Source organism: Pygoscelis adeliae, unplaced genomic scaffold (genome assembly GCF_000699105.1).
Source record: "Pygoscelis adeliae isolate BGI_AS28 unplaced genomic scaffold, ASM69910v1 Scaffold39, whole genome shotgun sequence".
Classification (NCBI taxonomy): domain Eukaryota; kingdom Metazoa; phylum Chordata; class Aves; order Sphenisciformes; family Spheniscidae; genus Pygoscelis; species Pygoscelis adeliae.
Genome location: NW_008825534.1, coordinates 281589 through 303076, shown reverse-complemented (window position 1 = coordinate 303076; position 21488 = coordinate 281589). Strand labels below are relative to the sequence as shown.

Here is a 21488-nt window from a genome sequence, read left to right as displayed (position 1 = left end):
GGAAACTGGCGCTGGAATTTTTAAAGTGTTCTTTTGAGACCTGAGTAGCAGATCCAATTTAAAAACAAAAAAAAGGACAAAAAAAGACACACATGCACACACAACCCCACCACCCGTAGAATAACTTCACTGTCAGGTTTGTTACTTTGTTTATAAATTGTCCTTAAACCACGACAAAGATGGAGAAAATAGTGTTTAATTGTTCAGCTATATTTGTTTTTGTGGAAGTAACTTTACTAATGATTGATAATCAAAAGAGGAAGTTTTTTTTACCAGTCTGAGTTTTCAATCACTGTTCTTTGCATTGCTTTTAAAATTTTTCTTAAAAAATGTCTTTTTTATGGTTCTGTTCAGTACATACAATTATTGACCTACAGGTTCCTTTCAGTAAGTAAAATTGACTTAATAGTAAATGTAATAATAATTTTCTCTCTTCTAGAGATTCCGTTGCAGCTGAGAAGGCTAAGAGTCATGAAAGGTAATTTCCTGAGTTGTCTGTCAAACTTGCATTTAATTCCACTTCTGCCCCACTGAGACAGAACAGCTGTTTGGTACTGCTACTGCGTTCTGTGTTCTACTAGTGAAGAACCTAGTAGAAAAATCGTGATTCATGCCTGAGGTTTTTAAATACCGTGCTAATACAGTTAATAAACTAATAGAATTCTTCTTCCTGTCATGAATAAGGGGTCATAGTAAGCTTCTTGCCTTTGGGGATTTTTTTTCCTTTGAGCCTTGCTTCCACATTAGTGTGTAATTTTTGAACAGAAATACCAGTGGTCCTAGAACTAGTATCAACTGTACTAATAAAGTTGCTGTTAAATAGGGTATAGGACTGTATCTACAATCCAAACTCTTGTTTGTGCGCGTAGATATGCACATATCTTCTCCTTCATGGGATGGGAACTTAATAACAAAGCAAACAGGGGTGGAAGTCTGTGAATTTATTAAATTCTTATGTTGCAATTCCACTGAAAATTTTCTTTTTTTATTATAAGTGAGCCTATTGCAGACTTAATTGGACAAATTTGTGGTGTAGGTTTGCTAATCTAATGCATCTTTTGGACTTTAGGTGTATCACAGCTGAACTTCATTGGCATGGTAAAAGCAGTGAAGCACAGCCACAGATGGGGGAAGGAGGAAAGGTTAGGGGTGCTAATGCTAAGGCTGTGAGAGAAGTCCTGTTATAAGTGATTTGATTGCTAGAGAATCTCTGGTGGAGTTAAATACATGTTAATTATTGCCATTTTATGGGGGAGATTTTATGACAGAATACATATTATGAACTATTTTACTGTCCTTTCCTTACAGTATGCAAAACATTTCTTTAAAGCACTTCTATAATCATAGTCTATGGAAAATTGTTTGAAAGGTAATGCTACAGAGGAGAGGAGAAGGTCTGTTTCTTCTGGAAGGGAGAAAAAAGAAAAAGAAGTTACAAGATTTTTAGAGAACCTGGTTAGAGAGAAGGCGTGAACACTAGTCTGCCTGATGACCGAGCAGAGCAGCAATTGATGAATTTCAGACCTGTGATTCCTAACTAGGAGTCATTTGCTTCAGTGTCTAATCGGTACAGACAGATGTTTAGAAGGAACCCTCCCCCGCCATGATCTGAAAAAAACTTAAATTTGCTATTCTTGGTAGTGCTGTAGTGTTCCTTTGACATTTAACGTATTCAAGCATTTTTTTTTTCCTTTGAAGTGGGCCTGTTCTAGAACATTGTGATAAACTTGCTTCCAGAAGTAAGTCTTGTGAACAGGATAGTACATCTTCAGGTAATGTTTAAAATCGGTATTTTCTTGCATTTTATGTATAAGCTGTAATTGATGGTACAGTAATTTCTGCTTGTCCAGAATAAGAAAGGCAGATTGTATTGGCTGTGGTCACATTTCTGCCCATGTACGTGATACAGTATGCCAGCTTTATGTTGTGTTAGCTTTGGAAGGACAAGCACGACATGGTTTGGCATCAAGCCTACCAGGATAAAGTTTTATCCTTCCAAACTACTTTGAACAAGTTTTTTAGGCTCAATTTGTACCAGTGTGGTGTGTTGCCATGTGATGGTACTATATACGATCACTTCAGGCCACCCTAGACCAAATTGTACAGCCTAGGGGAATCATGGCCTGTTCACCTAAAAATATTTTGGTTTTCTTTTAAGTTTCCTTACACAAGTTGCACATACTGTCATAATGAACATGAGCCCTGAGGATAGAAAGGCTTTTCGTTAGTGTTTTAGAGCCAGTTGTAAATGTTACTAGTTCATGCAATGCTTTCTTCAGAGACCTAGTTTTGTGTGTGTTGTGGTAAGAAGTTTGTTCTCAAGTTAGGCTTGAGTGGTGTAAAGCTGAATGACCTTGTGTTTTGATCAATAAAATTGTATGTGTACTTATAATTTGCCAATGTTTGTTTTATCAGAGGGATAGGTCTGAGCAATATTTACTTGAATGTATAGTTTTCATGTAATTTTCAAGCTTACACTGTTTAAAAACTAATTACATATATTGTTTATCTACATTGGGTTTCATATATGTTTAAAGAAAAAAACGTTAGTGGGAACACTAACATTGGGACTTCTGCTTGTCTTACCTTTGATTGCTTCTAGTGGGAATATTGAATAAAGTCAGGAATAGTAAATGCCTATAGTGGTGGTTTTTTGAATGTATTTTCAGATAATTCTGAAGACTTTAATTGTCATGTAAGAGATCTGTTGTCAGACAACATAGCAAGGCATAAAATAGGTAAGATTTTAAAATATCTTAATGTAAGTGCATAAATACAAATGCATTTCCAACTTGATGTCAACTTTGCTGAAAGAGACACAGGAAAACACTTAGAAATGTGTTCATATGTTAATGAGTATTTACAGATAAGGCTTGTTAGTTCTTCAGGGTACTATAACCCTGCTCTAATTTTTAAGTTACTTTTTAAAAACTTAGTGTTTCTATTTTATTACTATATTCAACAATTATCTTTTTAACTGTCACGTTTCCATTTTTCATTTGAGTCAGGACACTGCTTACAGTTCACTGAGAACAGTAAGAGTTTGAATTAGTTTTACACAGTGTAACTGAGAGTGCAAATAACCTGCCTTCTGTGGTGGTGTGAGACCGGATAGGATGGAACAATGGGCATGCAGTTGACTGTAGTCCCAAACTAGTCTGTTGTTATTCCTTTCTTTATTATTTTTATGCACAACACTATAGTTGTCTACCTTCAAAAACTATTTCAGCAAGTTTTTTTTTATTTACCACTTTTATTTTTAGCATTTAAGTATTCTTGACTAATTTGCTCTCAGCCTTTAAGGGGCTTCTATTCTTTCTTACAAACAGTAAAATATCGAACCTTACTGTATTCATATACGGCAGCTTAGAGAAATTGAAAGTTGAGACTATGTAATAAGCAACTCTGAAGATAAATATCTGAGAAGTCTTGGAAATGTGTGGGGTTTCTGTTGGCAAAAGTGCTGCTCTTCCGGACCTTGGAGATGGGACTTAGGAATCTGGAAGAGGAGGAGCTGCTTATGCAGTCTCTGTTTCTCTCCTCTTGCCATAACCAAGACAATGCCTTTTCACTGTTGCTAATGAAATCCCTCAGGTTTAGGCAGGGTTCTTAGTCTTTGTCGAGAGCTTTGTCTTCACAGTTGTAGCATGTTTGCTGCTCCTTGTGCTTGAGCCCCTAATGTCCGTATCTCAGTGATTCACTAAGATATATAGAGTGAAATGTAATGTAAAGTCAGCACAGTGACTGTTAAAGAAAAAGGAGGGTGAAATACTGATGTGTGCAAAAGAAGGCTTTTGGCAATGCTTGATTCCCTTTTCCTGTCATGATAGCAATGTGATATAAATCTCAGCTGGGAAGTGCTGATCCCCTGATACAGAACAACAAGAAAGGATGTTTAATGTTTTCTATTTCTGAATTTTCCTTTCATGCTTAATGTGAATGATTTCATCCTTTAAATTAGTACTGCCTTCCAACACGCCTAATGTTCGTCGGACAAAAAGGATACGACTAAGGCCTCTGGAATATTGGCGAGGCGAGCGCGTAAACTATACGATGAGGCCTTCAGGTATTAGTTCCAAAATAACTATTTACTTTCTCCTGATAGGGCAGTAAAGAGAAATCTGTGGGTTGATCTTGTGCCATGAAAGTTTTGAGATGCTTACTATTTGGTAATTTTTTTAAAAAGTAGATTACTTACGGTCTCCAGCTATTTAGTCATCTTTCCGTGTAGTCTTTTTCTCTCCTGATGCTCCTGTGTCAGCTAGAAATAGTATCAGCAGAGCATGTTAAGTACCCTTGCCTTAACTGTTTAGGGAAGAACAAAACAGTTTCTCTGTACTAGTAGGTTTATTACATCAGATCCTGTATGATACTGGGAAAAGAGACAATCTACTGGATCATTCATTGGAACATTTCTTTTTGTGTGGGGATTGTTCTCCAGAGCAGATACTATCATATTTTATCCAGTCTCAGTGTTAAATTCCCTAAGTGATAAAATATGTCTTGTTCTCAGGGATTTTTTCTGGCAATTCAGCCTAATTTAGTCCTTTCCTAATTATTTAGTCTGCTTACTTTGCGTCCCTAAAATTGATATTTTGTCTTAAAAATTGACTCTCATGTCATGGTTTTCTGAAATGTTCTTTGACTGAAATGATCAAATTCTTTTTGAAAAGTCTCAAGTTGCATTGCACTCCACAATACTTTATGTTGAAAAGCTTTTGGTTTGTTCTGGCTTTTTAAAGCTATCTGAAAAGTTCAGCATCAAGGAAATATATTCTCAACTGAAATGCTTGTTGGTTGTGCAAGTCTGCATCCTTGTAAAATTATTATGAGTTAGTGAACTTTGTTTAACTTTCTTTTGTTTCAGGAGGGCTTGTGATAAGTGGAATAGTGTGTCCAGAAATAGAACCTCACAGGAAGATTAAACGGAGGAAGGGTGGTCAGAAGCAGAAAAGAGATGAGACAAGTATGAACACAGACTTTTTTTTTCTTTTGATACTTAAAAAAAAAATCATCTGTAATCAAATACTCTATTGCTGTAAGGTTTTTCTCCTGTAAAAACTTGATTCTCTGGGTGAAAATAATTTTGTAATGAGATGTGTTAATGTGATCTGATATGGAAAAACCTGTTCTTATTGTATCTATAGCAATGCTGTATAATCTCATTGTAAAAACTTCAACTTCTCCGCATTAGAAAGGAAGAGATACAGGACATATCCAGAAGTGTGGTGGTGCCTTTAAAGCAGGGGTTGAAGAAAATAAGCTGTACTTCTGTCCTTGTTCAGCTTGTTGATTAATGATGCTAATGTGTTTAGTTTCATAATGCACAGTTAAGGTATAAACACTTCTGGTCATTTTACTGATACCTGTGATATCACATCTGAAAAGGCAGCATATGGTGTCAATAGAATTTTAAGCTATTGTAGGTTAAATACAAAAACATAAGGTAGGTGAAGAGAGAGCTTTAAGAACAGTGCATAAAATGGTTAAAAGTGGGCAACAAATCTATGTTTAAACAAACAGGAACAGGAAGCTTTGTTAGAGCCTCTATGGCCAGTAGATAATAAATATGTAGGTAGTGCTCAGAAAAGGGAGATGGAGTCAGAGTCCAAAAGCCAAATTATTTTTGCTGTGCTCTCTGTGGAAGATGTTTTGATGCTAAAGAACCTTTCTTTTTGGGGACTGTCTAGAGCTTTTGTTTGAGACTGAAACATTTCTATGTGAAGTTATAGAACAAATAAAACAAATGCTAACAAACATGGTAAATGCCATATGGTCCTGACACAGTTCTAAAACAAATCGGGGCTGAAATAATCATTAGAGAAATAAGGAAGAAAACAGTCAATGTTGGTGCAAATTTCTGATTTTCTAGAGTGTTGCATGTAAATTTTATTCCTTACCTTGAAAAAGAAAGTAGTAGGACTAGTGAAGGTTCAGAGAAAACTGGTCAAAAACATGGAAGGACTTCTGTACGAGAAGCAACTACATGGTGAAGGCTCCTCAGCCCTGAAGAGAGTACTGTGGAGGTGTGAGAACGAACTATAAAATCACGAGTGGCATGGAGAAGGGGAATAGAAATAAATTGTGGTTTGTTTTGTTGGGGATTTTTGTTTGTTTTTAAACACAAGAACTAGAAGTTGTGGAAGGAAGATAGTGAGAGATGGGTTTTTCAAACAAAATAAGCTGGCTCTTCTTACTGTGTGCTCCCTGCCCCAGAATACTGTGGGTAAAAATACTTATGTAGATTCAAGGTGAGAACTAGATAAATTCACAGAGGACTTAACTGTTAATAGCTCTAAATAAAGTGTGTGAGCTCCATGCTAGAGGTGGAAAGTATTCCATGGAAGTGCCATTACTCTATAATAGCATCTTTGGGGATGGAAGGGGTACCCGCTTTTGGCCATTGATGGGAGACAGGATCCTGGTCTAGATCAACCTTTGATCTAGGTACAGTTTATGTTTTAATATAAATCATTTGCAGTCATGTAAACCTGAGCTGGTAGTGACTGTTCATATTGTACCTTACAAGAATTATTGGTTGCTTTAGATGCATTTGAACTGTCTTCCAGAAGTGATGGATTTGCTCTTTAACAGACATTCATCCTGAGATAATCTTTCACTATCATCCTTGAATTTTAAGTGATGCATATAAGGACCATCAGCTGAGTAGAATTTCTAGGACAAATTCCTAAATTTTATTGATATGATAAAAATTCTGTGGTTATAGCTATAGAGTTGCACCTGTTGCTGCTTCTTTTTATAGAGAGATGGTTATGTTGGAACAAAGCTATTTCAAACACTTTCTTCCTACCCCGGACTGTTTTGGCGTAAGAGTATTTAAGCAGCCACAAGTGCCTATAAAGTGCTATAGCTTGCCTTTAACATCCTTGTTCTGACTGCATTTAAAGAAATTTCCTGTGCACTGTGGAGCTGAAATTGTATGCTTAAGAGAGTTCTGCAAGAGAGCTTTGGGATATTTATTCTGTGATGAACATTCTCCAGAGTCTCTTTTCTATTTGAAAAGCATAAAGTTGTCATCAACTCTTAGGCTATTTCCTTCTTTGGAAAAATCCTTTTTATTATAGAAATAGTTCTCTGATTTACAACTTACAATAAGATTCCTGTAATGGTATTTCTTGAGAAAAGGAAAACTGAACATGTGCTTATTCTTTTGAATACTTTATCTCTTAAGTCTCCTGATACCCATCAGCACTAGGTAAAAGGAAAAAACTTGTTCTTCATCCTTTATCATGTATTTTTATATCCTCTCTTAATATCCTCTCAGCATCTGTTGCTCGAAAAGCACTTCTCTTAAAACGCAGATACTTTTGAGTAAATACTGTCATTAATAGCACAGGATAAATAGTTGGCATTCCCCTGGAAAATTCTTTAGGATTTAGAGACCCTTTATCTATTACACGCAGAAATAATTCCAATGAAAATTATGTTTTCAAAGAATTGTTATGGATGGTTTCCTTTTATTTGAAGAAAGTGTATTCAGTCTGTTTAGTCAATAAAACAAATTTAAATACTTGTGTGTGAAATTAAAATTGTGGGAAAATTGTGGTTAAATAATTAAGTTTTTAAAATGTAGAGTGGTTATTTTTCTGTTTTTGTTTTGTTTTTTTCGTCTCCTCAGGAAGTGAGATACCTGCAAATTTGGATCACACCCTAGCTGATACTTCTAAGCCAACCATTGTAGTGGACCCAGTAACAAACGAGGAAGTACTTCTAGGTGAGTTGAGAGGATGTGACGAAGGGCCTTTCTGAATTATGTAGTAAGTGTTTAGACTAATAATAAAAAAATTGTTCATGCCACGTTGGGCATAAAAAGATGAGCTGTTGAAATATTCATTGCTCTTCTGGAGAAAATTCTGAGGGAGACACAAAAAGTGTCCTGATTTTTCAGCTAAATACTGAGTCTAGCTCTTGGGGGTGTTGCACTGAAACAATACGTAATGTATACGATAAGTAGTTACTGAGCAAGTAACAAGACTGATTATGTGTTAGCATTAATGTTAATCTCCTGGACTTTTTTGTAGAATGTGTTAACACTGAAAGCAGTCACTCATGCTTCTTCAAAGATGAATCGGTAGAAATATATAAAAATTTGAATACATCTGCTTTTGCCACTGGTAGATTGATTTTGAAACCATTTAAAGAAAAGGGACACCAGTTTGTACACATGGATACAATAGTAAGTATGCTTTTTTCTTATTTTTATAAAGTTGACTATGTAAACAGGAAACCTTAGAATGGTTAGAAGTAGCATACGAAGTTGACAGTTTTTTCAGGGTTTTTTTTCCCCTCTAATGCAAATAACTGCAGGAAACATTAACAAATCATTTCAGTTGTGAAATCAGTTATAACCAAAGAAACTTGCTAGAGGTACTTTGCATGCACGTTGCCCTGCTTTGCTTCACATTAAATCTGTATGTTCATGTACGCTTACTGTCTGGACCTTGCACGCAAGATATAAGTATCAAATAAATAAAACTGGTCCCCATCCCCCTTTTAAGTTGTGAATCTTATTTTTCAGCAGGGTGGGAAAAAGGGCTTGAAGTTCTGCTGGCTTAATTGTTTTTTGATCTTTGTTACAACATGTATGCTAAACAAAGAGTGTTTTCTTGTATAACATTCTTAAATGTTTGCAAAGGAAACATTGCTAATCTTAGAACACTTTGGCTTTCATTAAGGCTTTCTATGTTATCTACGGCAAAATGATTGTTACCTTGCATAAGACATCATATTACCTGACTACAGGAGACTTCTTCTATGTTCCAGCAGGTAAGTACAGGTGTTTAAAACCACTTTGTTGGAGATGGATGAGACTGAATTAGCATGCTAGGAAGCAAAAGTGAGCTGAATGATGGGAAGAGAAGTTTGAGTAGAGAGTGGGAAAGTATAGGGTTATGAATTATAGAATCATTATTAAGGTTGGAAGAGACCTCCAAGATCATCGAGTCCAACCGTCGACCCAACACCACCATGTCCACTAAACCACGTCCCTAAGCGCCACATCTACACCTCTTTTAAATACTTCCAGGGATGGTGACTCAACCACTTCCCTGGGCAGCCTGTTCCAACGTTTAACCACTCTTTCAGTAAAGACATTTTTCCTCACGTCCAATCTAAACCTCCCCTGGCGCAACTTGAGGCTGTTTCCTCTCGTCCTATCGCTAGTTACTTGGGAGAAGAGACCAACACCCACCTCGCTACAACGTCCTTTCAGATAGTTGTAGAGCATGATAAGGTCTCCCCTCAGCCTCCTTTTCTCCAGGCTAAACAACCCCAGTTCCCTCAGCTGCTCCTCATAAGACTTGTTCTCCAGACCCCTCACCAGCCTCGTTGCCCTTCTCTGGACACGCTCCAGCACCTCGACGTCCTTCTTGTAGTGAGGGGCCCAAAACTGAACACAGTATTCGAGGTGCGGCCTCACCAGTGCCGAGTACAGGGGCACTATCACTTCCCTGCTCCTTCTGGCCACACTATTTCTGATACAGGACAGGAAGCTGTTGGCCTTCTTGGCCCCCTGAGCACATTGCCGGCTCATGTTCAGCCGGCTGTCAACCAGCACCCCCAGGTCCTTTTCCGCCAGGCAGCTTTCCAGCCACTCTTCCCCAAGCCTGTAGCGCTGCATGGGGTTGTTGTGACCAAAGTGCAGGACCCGGCACTTGGCCTTGTTGAATCTCATACAGTTGGCCTTGGCCCATCGATCCAGCCTGTCCAGGTCCCTCTGCAGAGCCTTCCTACCCTCGAGCAGATCAACACTCCCGTCCAACTTGGTGTCTGCAAAGGAGAAAGGAATGTGACCCAACACTGGACGTGGGTTGATGACCTAACCTTTGAATGCAGTGATACAAACACTGCTTGTTTATGTGAGTTGGCCTCAAAGGTTTTGTGACACTACCAAGTTCTAAGAGTGACTTTCTCTTGGTATTCTGGTTCTGTCCCTAGCTATAATGTTGGGGAAACTTCAGACAGCTTAATATAGTGGTAGTTAATATAACTGTTTTGGTCACCATCTGTTTGCTGGTTTTTCTGTGTAAAATTATGAAAATCCATTTGGATCAGTTCACCGTATTTTACACTTTGTGCTTGATATATAGAAGGTGCAGAATGTCTTGTTGAACAGGTTGTAACTTCATGTGGGTTGTTGAGAATTTGGACACCTCTGATTTTGCCCTTCTGAGATAAAAGTGGAATGAATTCCATATGGGAAACTGTCCTTCAGTGGGTAAGACGCTAGTCAGGAGAGTTTGTAGTAGTTGTGAAGCAGGCTGTTCATGAAGCTGTAGAGAGCTTTTGTACAGCATTCTTGTGAAGAGGCTATGTTAGAAAATGACAAGCTACCACTTGTTTTTCCATTAACTTTTCACCATGACGTCCTGATTGAACAATCATTGTTCAGTTAATGCTTGATGCTTTGAAGCTTGCTTGTTTGTTTGTTTTAATCTTAAAAGTTTAGGGGTCTGCAGAGACAATTTTGTAGTTTGCTTTTTGGGAAAGCAGATTATATAAACAGCGGAAAGTTCTGTATGGAACAGAACTAAGGATCTGTGCTTCATTTCCATTCTTCCCTGCTTCTTGATGGCCTGTCTCGGTATGCCTGGATGGGCAATGCAATGTTGTGATGGGTGATCTCTTCGTAATTCATCCGGTGTGGCTGTATATGAATGTTAGGATGTTGCTCATTCCCAACGTTCAGTGCCTTTTAGATGTTTCTTTATTTGTGGTCATGTTAGTATGCAAATACCAAGTGAAGATCTGCAGATAAGTTTCCACATGCAGTTTTTATTGAGATTTTCTACAGGAATAAATTAAAGTAAATTCAGTCACCTTAAAAGTTTTCTTGTGGGTTTTGAGAGCAGAGAGCTTACATTCTTTTCAGTAAAAATCTTCTCAGCAAAGATGCACTTTATTCTTACCACGGGTTAAAATAAATGACACTAGCTGTATTCCTTGTTATCTCTTTGAAATGCAATGACGTGCCTGTAAGAGTGGCATCCTAGATTAGGGGCTAATATTCCTTCTGTTAAAATAAAAATACACTTGGCTGAAGACAGGACTTCAAAAATTGCTAGTGGCTTCTAAAGAAAATTTTCTCTGTTTTTATTTGTAGGAAATGGATATAACATACGTAATCTTCTGAATGAAGAAAGTGTTCTTCTCTTCACACAACTCAAAAAAGACAGGTGAAGAACTTTCTGCAGAAAAGTTTGCTGAAACATTTTTCAAGCTTTTGTATGTTTTGAAGTTCTTTTACATACAAAAAGTGTTTGAGTGTGCCCAGCTTAACATTACAAATTATACAGAGCAGCTGAAATCAACGTAAGAAGAGTTAAGAACAAAACCAAAAGAACCTCAGTAGTTTGCTCAAAGTGACATGACATACTGAAGGGCCTCACTCTGCATCAGTTACTGTTCTTATGTCATCCAAAGACAGGAAGATACACGTATAAAACTTGTGGCTAAAGCACGTTGTTGTTCCAAATTGTATTTATATGCCTAATCTCCCTAAAGATGCTTAGCACTTGAAAAAAATTTGACGTCTTCAGGTAATGTCTGATAGTCTTAACATCTGCCTGGTACAAACCGCTTAGAATAATCGCTATTTAAATGTAGGACCATGCTGTTCACATTCCAGTCATTGTTGTCTAGGAGATGGGCTGCTGGAATACTTGTGTGCTGGGGTCCAGCCTTCTTCTAATATGTTAATGACAGGAGTTTCTTCCTTGTCTAGCAGACGTATGATTAATGCCTCATATTCAAATTGTAAAATGGGAGCTCTTAAGTAGGAGCTTATCGGTTGTATCTTTTGTATGGAAGCTATGGCTTGATTAACTCTGAACATTGTGGATAGCTTTATTTTGTGTAACAGCAATAGGTCATTGCCAAATGTACTACTTTAATATCTCCTTTTGTTTTGCTTGCTGTGTTCCTGGATAATAATGAGGACCTTTGGGAAAACTGTAATTATACTGTATACTCCAGAAGCCAAGTCTAGACAGCAGATGGTATACATAGCATTTGTCTCCCAAGCTCTTCAAGGTTCCTTCTGGCTGAAGATAAGGATAAACTACAGCTATTCTGGTAGGGTGCTTTCTCTCTGTGGTCACTGCTGTTCTAGAAGAGAAGGAGATAGGGAAAATGGAATTGGAATTGTAAACTTTAAGGATGTGAGGATTGAGTATTGACCTTGTAAACAGTCTTGGCCATGATCTTTATGCTAAATCTAGAGTATACATTAAAGTAGGAAAGATGAATTGGCTTTAGTGCTTCCCTTAAGCTTTCAGCTGCCAGCTAATTTCGTGTGTCTGTGACAGGGCTTGGACACCAAGATTAACGTGCCTCTGTGAAAAACCCTTTAGATTGGGGAATTTGAGATAATATGGTTTTTTATCATTCTCTTTCAAGCAGTAGTTCCTATGATTAGTGCATATATAGACTGACAGTGGAAATACTTAGTAGAAGTTCTGTGGCATCTTAGCATTCATGGCTAGGTCATGCTTAACTCTGAGAAGATGAAACAGAGGAACATGCCCATTGCCATTTAGTTCTTCCTCTGTCTTGATACGAACTATTTGCTGTCAAAGTTCAGACTGCACAGAAGGACCTTATTTTTTCTTTTTTTCCCAGCCTCAACTTTTGTAAGCAATTTAAGAGTTAAAATTTTAAAAAAAGTAATTTGGTTACAGCTGATAATAATTTGTTGTTGGCAGCTTTTCTAAATGTTGGGCTTGGGTTGCTCTCTTCAAGGTCAGCAAGATTCAAATATTGTCCCTTCTGTGTTGGATTCATACCAGCTACCAGATGGGCCCACATGCTGTCTCCACTGCTTCAGGGGATCCCACCCACTACAGTGTTTAGTTTCTAACTCTTTCAACTCCTGAGGCCTGCAGAGGGCTGGAAATTTGCCACTTGGAAAACAGTACAGGGCTAGCATTAGACCAAAGATTCTCTGCTCCTCGCCCCAAGCATGTCACCCAGCGGTCAGGGCGTGGATGAGGTGGTCTCTGAGCTCAACAGCTCATTGGCTCCAGTTGAAAGTCAGAACAAGAACACTTTTCAGTTGTGTTAAAGGCCAGGGAGTTCAGAAGGAAGGTACCCTGCAAATTTTCTTCTGCATTACCTGTCTGCAGATTGGGTAGCAGAAGGGTACTTTCTTAAGGGGTTAGTGAATGTGTATGGACTATGGAGCTCATGGCCCTAAAGGAAAGTGTGGATGTATGTTGTGACAGAGCTCGAGGCAACCTGCTGCTTTCCAGCAACGTGTTGTAGTTTGGTGGGTTCTGATGAGAAGTGACTTGTATCAGGCAGTGATGTGTCTTCCCCCACTGCACTATACTGCCACTTGGCAGCAAGGTTTTGAGTGGATTTTCTTTTGGGTCATGAGTAAATGATGAGAAATATGTCTGTCAGGATGTTTTCTTAAGCAGAAGTAACACGTGTGCAGACCTTTTCCTAACACAGGTTGGAAAGTGGCGGATATTCAAGTGCAGGTTCGAGGTGAGCATGCCATGAATGCCTGTGTTCTCCTAATTCTATGGCTGGGAGCGTCAACAGAATAGGGTGGATTTGGTAAAGTATGTAACTTTTTAGGCTGGATGCTTTTGTTGCTTCCTGGCTAGTCGGTTTCTTGGGAGTAATGTCCTGTATAGTTTGCAGAGAACACTTTGTAGTTGGACTACATCTCAAAATGTTTGGTTTATTATTTTTTTTTAAGTAGCAAAATCAATTGTGCCAAGCATGGTGATGTATCTAGGATGTTGCTTTAGTTTAGCAACAATTCCACCATTTGTCGCTAGATGGGGCTTCAAGCATGGCTGTTTGTCCTTGGCTGGCATCTATGTTCAGTAGAGTTTCGTTTTTGAAAGGGAGGAAAAAGAGCGTTTCAGATGGAGATAAATTCAGTTGAATTCTGTTGCAAGGAGATGTAAATCAGTTTCCATTAACATTAGGACTTGGCACTGATCCTTGCTAAGTTCATTCTGTTAGCATGTGTATTGTAGTAGTTGTAGCCACTTGCTCGAAGTTGTTTTTTAAAACATTAGTGCACAGCAGGAGTTGAGTTGAGCTAGGTTTATCACCATTTGTCTGGATTGCATTTTAAATGTTTTTTTCTCCAACTTGACACTTGTAAAAAAACTTGCTTCTGTGTCATTAGCCTGAATGTAGCATGAGGAGGTGCAGGAGAATGTTCTGAGTTCTAGGACTCCTATGGGTGCCGAGTTGTGCAGTGTGGCAAACAAGAATCGGCCGTTAGTCAGAAGAAGCAGCTGATGTTTCACCTCTGCCTGGTCCTGCTTTGGCTCCTGCTTCCTACATTTTTGTGTACGTCAGGCTACTAATAGTCATGGGTAACCTTTGGTGGTCTAGTTTTTTCCTTTACCAAATCGGATATTGCAAAGAAATAAAAAAGCCTTCTCTGAAATGTGAGAAGTTAGCATTCTTCTTCCTGCATATGTGTGATTCTTTTTATCAGCATATTTTCTACTCTGTTGAGTAATCTAACTTCCACCAACTACTGTGATGGTTTCAAATAGATATGTGGCAAAATTATTTAGACTTGGTAAAATGCTAAAGTAGTAGCCTGTACAGAGCATGTTGTGGTCTGTAGCTTAAATATATATTCTTAGGGTTTCTATAATGTTGTTTGCCTGTTGTAGCTTTTAAAACAGCTTTAAAATTATTTCATAGACTATAATGGCTTATATATTCAGCTCAGATGGCACAACTGTAACTTACACTAGAGTACAGAACATCATCTCTAATAGTAGTAGAGACCTGAGCCAGGTTTGTGCTAATCTAGGCTGAAGTTGGTTAGCCAGTGTTACCTGCTGTGGAATGAAGTTGGGATCGTCGTCATGAAAGATACATGGCCTTTTCTGTTGCCTGTGTGGTACACATACTGTTCCTGGAGGATGTCACTGGTTTAGTATATTAATTCATTGCTTTCTGTCAACAGTAATTGAGAGAGCTGGAAACAAAAGCAGTGTCCCATATTTCATCAGCTTCATGTTAGTAAGTACATGTGTTCTGTGGTAGATATTGTGGTAACAACTAGAGGCTTATTTTAAGGAGCTTGACTGACAATGTCCCACCACAATAAAAAGGTCAGATTTTTGAATGCTTTGGCTCCCTTTGAAAAAAATGACTTTACTGGTTAGTTGGCTCTTTTGAAAATCTATCTTTCTGTAGTTTCATTTGGTTAGAAAGCTGTTCCTGTTTTACTGAACAAAGCTTTTTTGCAGTTTAAAGTGGCAGAAGAAGGGTTGCAAAACTGTTGGATATGTGTGCACATCCATATGTATACAACTTTGTAAACATAAAGAGGAGAATATGAGCTGAGTAATTACAGAAAAATAAACAGCGCCAATAAAACAAACTGTTGAGGCACATATACAATTTCTTCTATTTTTCAAGTACACAGCTGAATTAGTTATCTGCAGATGATTTTAAATTAACAGTTGGGGAATGCAATAAACCTAGAGAGCTATTTCCTCATTTCATAACAGCTGAAAAGACATTTCAGCACGAAGGAATATTTCTTACATTTCTACTGATATATAGACTCTCTTGCATGATGTCTTTTGTAATACAGGATTTACTTTAAGTGGTGATTGATTGCAGATAATACATCTAACTGAAGAGTATGGAACATGCCTCTTTAAATGGTATTGACAGCTGCTGTAAGCGAATATCTTAGTCTTTCTAAGCGGGTACATTTCCTCTTGAGAACATCCTATCGCTTCATGGATGTTCACAAATGTAGTCAGAAGAGATCTCGAAGACAAACGTTTCTCAGGTTGCATGGAAAAGCTTCATTTAGGATTTGACAACCACAGTGATTCCTATGGTCCAGTTCTAAGATGAAAACCGTAGTTGATCATCAGTCAAAACAGTTGGCTGCAGATTATTGGGGAATGAATATGTTAAAAGGAGTGCCTGCAGAGCTGCTCTGTGTTCTTAAGCCCACACACGAAGCTCCTGTTCTGGTTTGCTTCATTTAAACTCCTGTGCCCAAGTAAAGGCACACACAAAAGGTTGTAAAATCACATTTACTTTGCACCACTTCTGCAGTCTTTTCTTGTTTGGAGCGTGAGAGGGGCAATAATTGAAACAAGAAGCTGAAAGAAGCAAAGTGTTTACTTTCTCAGTCTGACAGTTCAGTTGAGATGCAAATCTAAAAGTGTTCACAGAAAAACATACTAATGTCCCGAGTAAAATTTTTAACTTCCCTTTGCAGCTCGATAGGTAAGGCCTTTTAAATTTGAAAACTGAAGAATTGCCGTACTCCTGACAACTATTTCGGAAGTTTATTAAATGGGTACAATAGCTGTTAACACACATTATTTTATTTAGCTTACTACATTTTTTTCATGGTCATGGTGTTTGCAGTTGCCTTTTCCTGTGTTTTCAGTAACAGTAGCTGAAATGAGAATTGATCAAGATGGCAGATGCATCGTAACGCTGCATGGGTGTCTTCTGGAACCAATGTGCCATAAAGAGGGGGAGGAAAGGAGTGATATGAGAGGTGTAAACATAATGAAGAGCAATAGTAGTGTCCAAAGGTGTTGCAGACTGGCTTGTCTAGGTTGTGCAGAGGGTTTTCAATGAAATTCAGTAACTTTTGGAAGAGTAGAATGTGACTTTTCTGATGGGTAAGGGAAACCTTTCCAGTGTCGGTGCCATGAGAACACAGCTGTCTTGCGCTGGTAACCTACACTCTTGGTTTGGGATTCTAGTAGTACTATGATCACTCACATTTAAGAGCATTAAGTCATCTTATCTAAAACTGCAGGATTCAGCTAATGAACATGATGTGTAAACCACTGAACAAGAGGCCTGAACTTACTGAATTTTATCCTTTCTTTATGTTATCATCACTTTTGTGTTGTACGGAGGGGGCAATTACAAGAAATGAAAGATAATTATGAAGCAGCTTTTTTCAAACACAATCTGAACTTGAAATTTTATTGCTGACAGAGAGGACTCCCCTAGGATGCAGTAGCCTATACGCTGAAGAAACTAAGCACTTCTCCTATATTTCAGTTAGTGCCAAGTCAGCTCTGAGGCTAATTAATCAAAACAAATTTACAGTTAAGCCCAGGAAGGAAGACTAATTAAGTAGCCAGTTAAGAAAAAGTGCTGAAGGAGGGATCAACCTTAAGGGGAAAGTATGAGACTCCCAGTATTGGCCCGTGAAGGACAATTAAGTGATAATTGCAGAGGCCTTTTTGCATCCAGCAAATGCTCTCTGACTTTTATTATGGCTGATTTTCTTCATATTAGTAGAAGCAGACATTTGCCTGTTGAGCAACTAAGCCTTACTGTGCACTCTTAAGGTAATTCATAGGTAAAGCACAGAGGTCGCTGCAGGAATAAATGAGAACACAGCTGCCAGACTTGAACAGTGTTTTAACTAGTGAAAAAGCCCCACTGTGTTTTAAAGACAAAGTAACTCTAAATGTTTGCTTTATTTGCCTCTCCGTTTTGTGGCATACCGAATCCGTCTTTAGCATCCTGTTTAACCTTTCAAACAAATTGCATTGAGTGAATTATCAGAATTTAGAATAGCTTCATTTTGTTCAGTTGCTAACCCCACTTAAGTTCACAGAAACCATCACCTTGTCATGAAATGGCCTCTGTTGCTTACATCCTGCACCCACACTGCATGACATACTTGTGTTTCTTGATGGAAGAAAAGAGGGGGGGAACTATAATAGTAACATTTTTTTTTTTACTGAAAATAATTTAGCTCCTCTTCCGAAGGACTTTTTAAGCTTGCAAAGCTCATCTCTGGTGAGATGCTGAGGGTTGCAAATGAGGTGTGTGCCCCAGTCCTCCTGCGCCCCTCCTTGCCCATTTCCATGGAACTGTGATGCTGATGAAGTACAAAACCTGTCTTAATTAATTGGACACATGCATGGGCTAAGAATTTGCTTAAATGTGCACCTTTTTTTTGTATGCACTTATCTGGAACTTGAATTATTTCAGAAATTACAAAGAAGGGGTCTCCTCTTGTATTTAAAAAAGCGTTGATAGTAATTTCCTTTTCTTAATGAAATTCTGTGTGCACATGCTGCCAGTGTGATGCACTGTGTCCTGCTATGCAAGTTGGCAGTTGTCTCCTTGAAGTATCTGTCAAAGGTGTGCTTTTGTCTCTTTTTTATTTTTTTTTCTTCCCCCCCCCCCTTCTCCTTGGAGCAGGCTGCAGGTTGAGGCATTCACCTGGCGCTGTTTGAGCTCAGCTGCTGTATCAAGTTTCAATGTGCTCCTTCATTTTTTGTCTTGCTGCCTAAACTAATTTCTTGCCTTTTTTGGATGCATTTCCTTTACCAAAGGTTTCTTTTTTGTCTTTGTGCCGCTTGCAAGGATTTGTATCATTTTTCTAAATCAGTTCCAGGTATTTGAATTACTTCAGAGGTGTTCTTCTGCCTGAAGGTTCCTTTGCTACCTCTCCTTCAAGCTTTGTGCAGGGCCTGGCAAAGCTCCCAGTTTTCTCGCTCAGAGAAGTGATGCAAAGCTTCCTTTGGCCTCCATTCTTTGAAAGACTTTTGTGTAGTTTTAATCCCAAGAAGGTCGGTTTAGGTTGTCACTGGCAAGGCGTTTGTTATCATCGTCATCTGCCATTTTTCAGACTGCAGAAGCAGAACTGAGACTGCTTCAGGCCCGCAGTGTTGCCCTTGAGTGTCATCCATCTGTTGAGGCTGGGTCTGCAGTGCCAAAAGAATCCGTCCCAGCACCATCCCCCTTGGACAGACTTATCCCAGAGCATCGTAGCATTGTGCTTTTTGCTCCTCTTGTAGCACTAACTCGGTGTGCTGGTGACTTCCTTTGCCTTGGCACAATCTTGGCGTGGCTCTGCCATCACTTAGGCACCACGCCATACCCTGATTTTGTATTGGCAGGCTCATCCAGGCATTCACCTGCTCGTACATCTTCATTCCTCTTGCCAGAGGGAATGCCGTTTGGCACCAGCTGGTTTTGGCACAGAGATCTAGCACGGCAGTGTGTGCCCATTGCTGCAGATACGGATGTGAAGGCATATGCCCTCTCGCACTCTGTGGCTGTCTGACTTTTCTGGTAAATACCAGGAGAAAATAATCTTCCTGGTTTTTGATGTGTCTAAGGAGGAGCCTCGACTGAATAAGTGGGAAGAGCTGGGTGGCCCTTCAGGATCACCTTCATGCATTTTTCTCAGAGACAGAGCTGAGACCTGACCAAGCTCATTTGACATATCCTTCCACGTGGAACAGCTCCGTCCACCCAGTTGAGAACCTGCCATCTCTGTTCTACCCTACTTACTGCCCGTGGGTGGGAGCGTGTAATGGCAAAGTACATTAGAGTGTTTGTGTACACACTCGGCATCCTCGTTCTACCACTGTGGTTGCTGTGGAGAGGTCAAGAGGCACAGAAGAGATCAGGAGACAAAAGCTCATATGTGGGGGGAGAGAGCTTATCTGAATCCAGGCTCTAGGTGGTCCTGCTTGAGCAGGAGGGTTGGACCAGACGACTTCCAGAGGACCCTTCCAACCTCAACCATTCTGTGAAATCGGAGACTCCCATGCTATGGAAGCCGCTCCTCTATGAGTTTAGTTCACGCTTGTGTTGGGAGGACCCTTATGCCGAACACCTCAAGTGGAGGGCCTTTTCTGTGTCACACAGCAGGCCATGAATATGCCAGCCGGAAGAGTGTGTGGGGTGTGCCAGAGCGCTTGGCCGCTGGTGAACAGCCACTGTTTCCCCTTTCTCTGTAGTAGAAGAAGAAATGTGCATACTAAGTTGTGTTACAACTGTCAGCTTTAACGTTCTCCTTCTGGTCTTTTCTCTGAGGTGTCCCTCTAAGGAAGACATGTACCTGGGTTTGGTGAGAAGTCTGCTGATCAGTTTTGGGGAATTAGCTGACAATTTCTGCATACATACCCCAAAACATTTTAGTATAAGGTATTTTGATAGTGGGCTGTTATTTTCACTTGGAAGTCTTAAAACAGCAGTCTTCGTTCTGTATGTGGGCTTTAAAGCAGCTTGAAAATTTGGCATCTTGCGCAGTCCAGGCTATCAAGCAGCTGCTTTTCCCATGCAACTCTACATCTGGAGTAATAGTCCTCAGCTGTCACTTGGTGTGGTGAGTTCCATCAGGCGTTAGCATCTCATCTGGCAGCAGTTTTAATTCTTGGACTTTTCCCTACTATCAGCAGCTTTGTGTGGCCTTTGGGACTGGAAATCATAGATTGTGGACCATTTGTCTAAAGGTGAGCTTAAGTGAATTAAAATACACGCAGGATTTTTAGAAAAATAGTGTGGAACTCACACGCACGTTAACTGCTGAGGCCTCTTGGTCCCGCACAAAATACAACATTTCATATTAGAGGTAGCATAAGAAAACATGCAGAACAAGTGTCGGTGTCACAGCCAGGTGTGGCTTTGACAACTCCAAACTTTGCACAGAGGAGTGCATTTGTTAGAGACCACTGTTAGCTAAATTAAATTAGGCTAATGTGCTCTTTTGAGCATAACTGAAATGATACTAATATTTTTATTGATTTGCCACTGGAGTATGTGAATGCTCTAATGTCCTTGCTGCTGTGAGTACAATTTGCAGTTGTTCCACTTTACTGTCTAGTAACTCCCTAATATTGTGGCACAGTCAGATAGGCCTTTTTTTTAACTGTGTTAATTCGAACTAATTTCTATTCTTTTTATAATTTAGACCAAAAGCAAGAAGCATGTTGTTGGAAACCTCTTCCCCATAGCTTTGCCTGCAAATTGAAGATCATCTAATGCAAGGGAGTTCTACAGAACGCTGTAACTACCATCTGACTGGAAGTACACCCCAGTTTTAGGGGCAAGTTGTTTCATTGATCTTAAAAGATCTTTCTTCAGTGTAAATTGTAAATACGTGGTTTGTTACAAATTATTTTTTCTGTTGTATCAATAAACATTAAATAATGCAAATCAGTTTTGATTTCTTTGATTTCTAGATCATTTAAGAATGAATTTTCTAGTAGTCCATACGGTTTTGAAAATGCAGGTAATTGCATGAGTTTGACTTGTAAATACAATGTGAGCTACCTTGAGTGGCTTCAAGGATGTCACCAACAGTGAAATCTTTCAGCTGTTCTGTTGGTGGTGTTGAAACTCTTAAAAGGAATTTGAAAGTAGAATATTTTTCATAGAATAGAATCATAGAATTGTTTAGGCTGGAAAAGACCCTTAAGATCGTTGAGTCCAACCGTTAACCCAGCACTGCCAAGTCCACCACTAAACCATGTCCCGAAGCAGCACATCTGCACGTCTTTTAAATACCTCCAGGGATGGGGACTCAAGCATAGAATCATAGAATCATAGAATCATTAAAGGTTGGAAGAGACCTCCAAGATCATCGAGTCCAACCATCAACCCAACAACACCATGCCCACTAAACCATGTCCCTAAGCGCCTCATCTACCCGTCTTTTAAATACTTCCAGGGATGGTGACTCA

General features: G+C 39.2%; 1 protein-coding gene across 1 annotated transcript in view; it reads left to right on the top strand.

Moving 5' to 3' along the window:
- CENPC (centromere protein C) overlaps positions 1-20956 on the top strand; it is a 29700-nt gene extending 8744 nt beyond the window's left edge. The window contains exons 10-19 of the mRNA XM_009331793.1: positions 440-478; positions 1699-1772; positions 2670-2738; positions 3962-4066; positions 4868-4966; positions 7640-7735; positions 8043-8197; positions 8697-8787; positions 11123-11195; positions 20717-20956. Of these exons, the coding sequence (XP_009330068.1) occupies positions 440-478; positions 1699-1772; positions 2670-2738; positions 3962-4066; positions 4868-4966; positions 7640-7735; positions 8043-8197; positions 8697-8787; positions 11123-11195; positions 20717-20759 (844 nt within the window). The 3' untranslated portion in view covers positions 20760-20956. The remainder of the gene's footprint in view (positions 1-439; positions 479-1698; positions 1773-2669; positions 2739-3961; positions 4067-4867; positions 4967-7639; positions 7736-8042; positions 8198-8696; positions 8788-11122; positions 11196-20716) is intronic.
- The last annotated feature ends 532 nt before the right edge of the window (positions 20957-21488 follow it).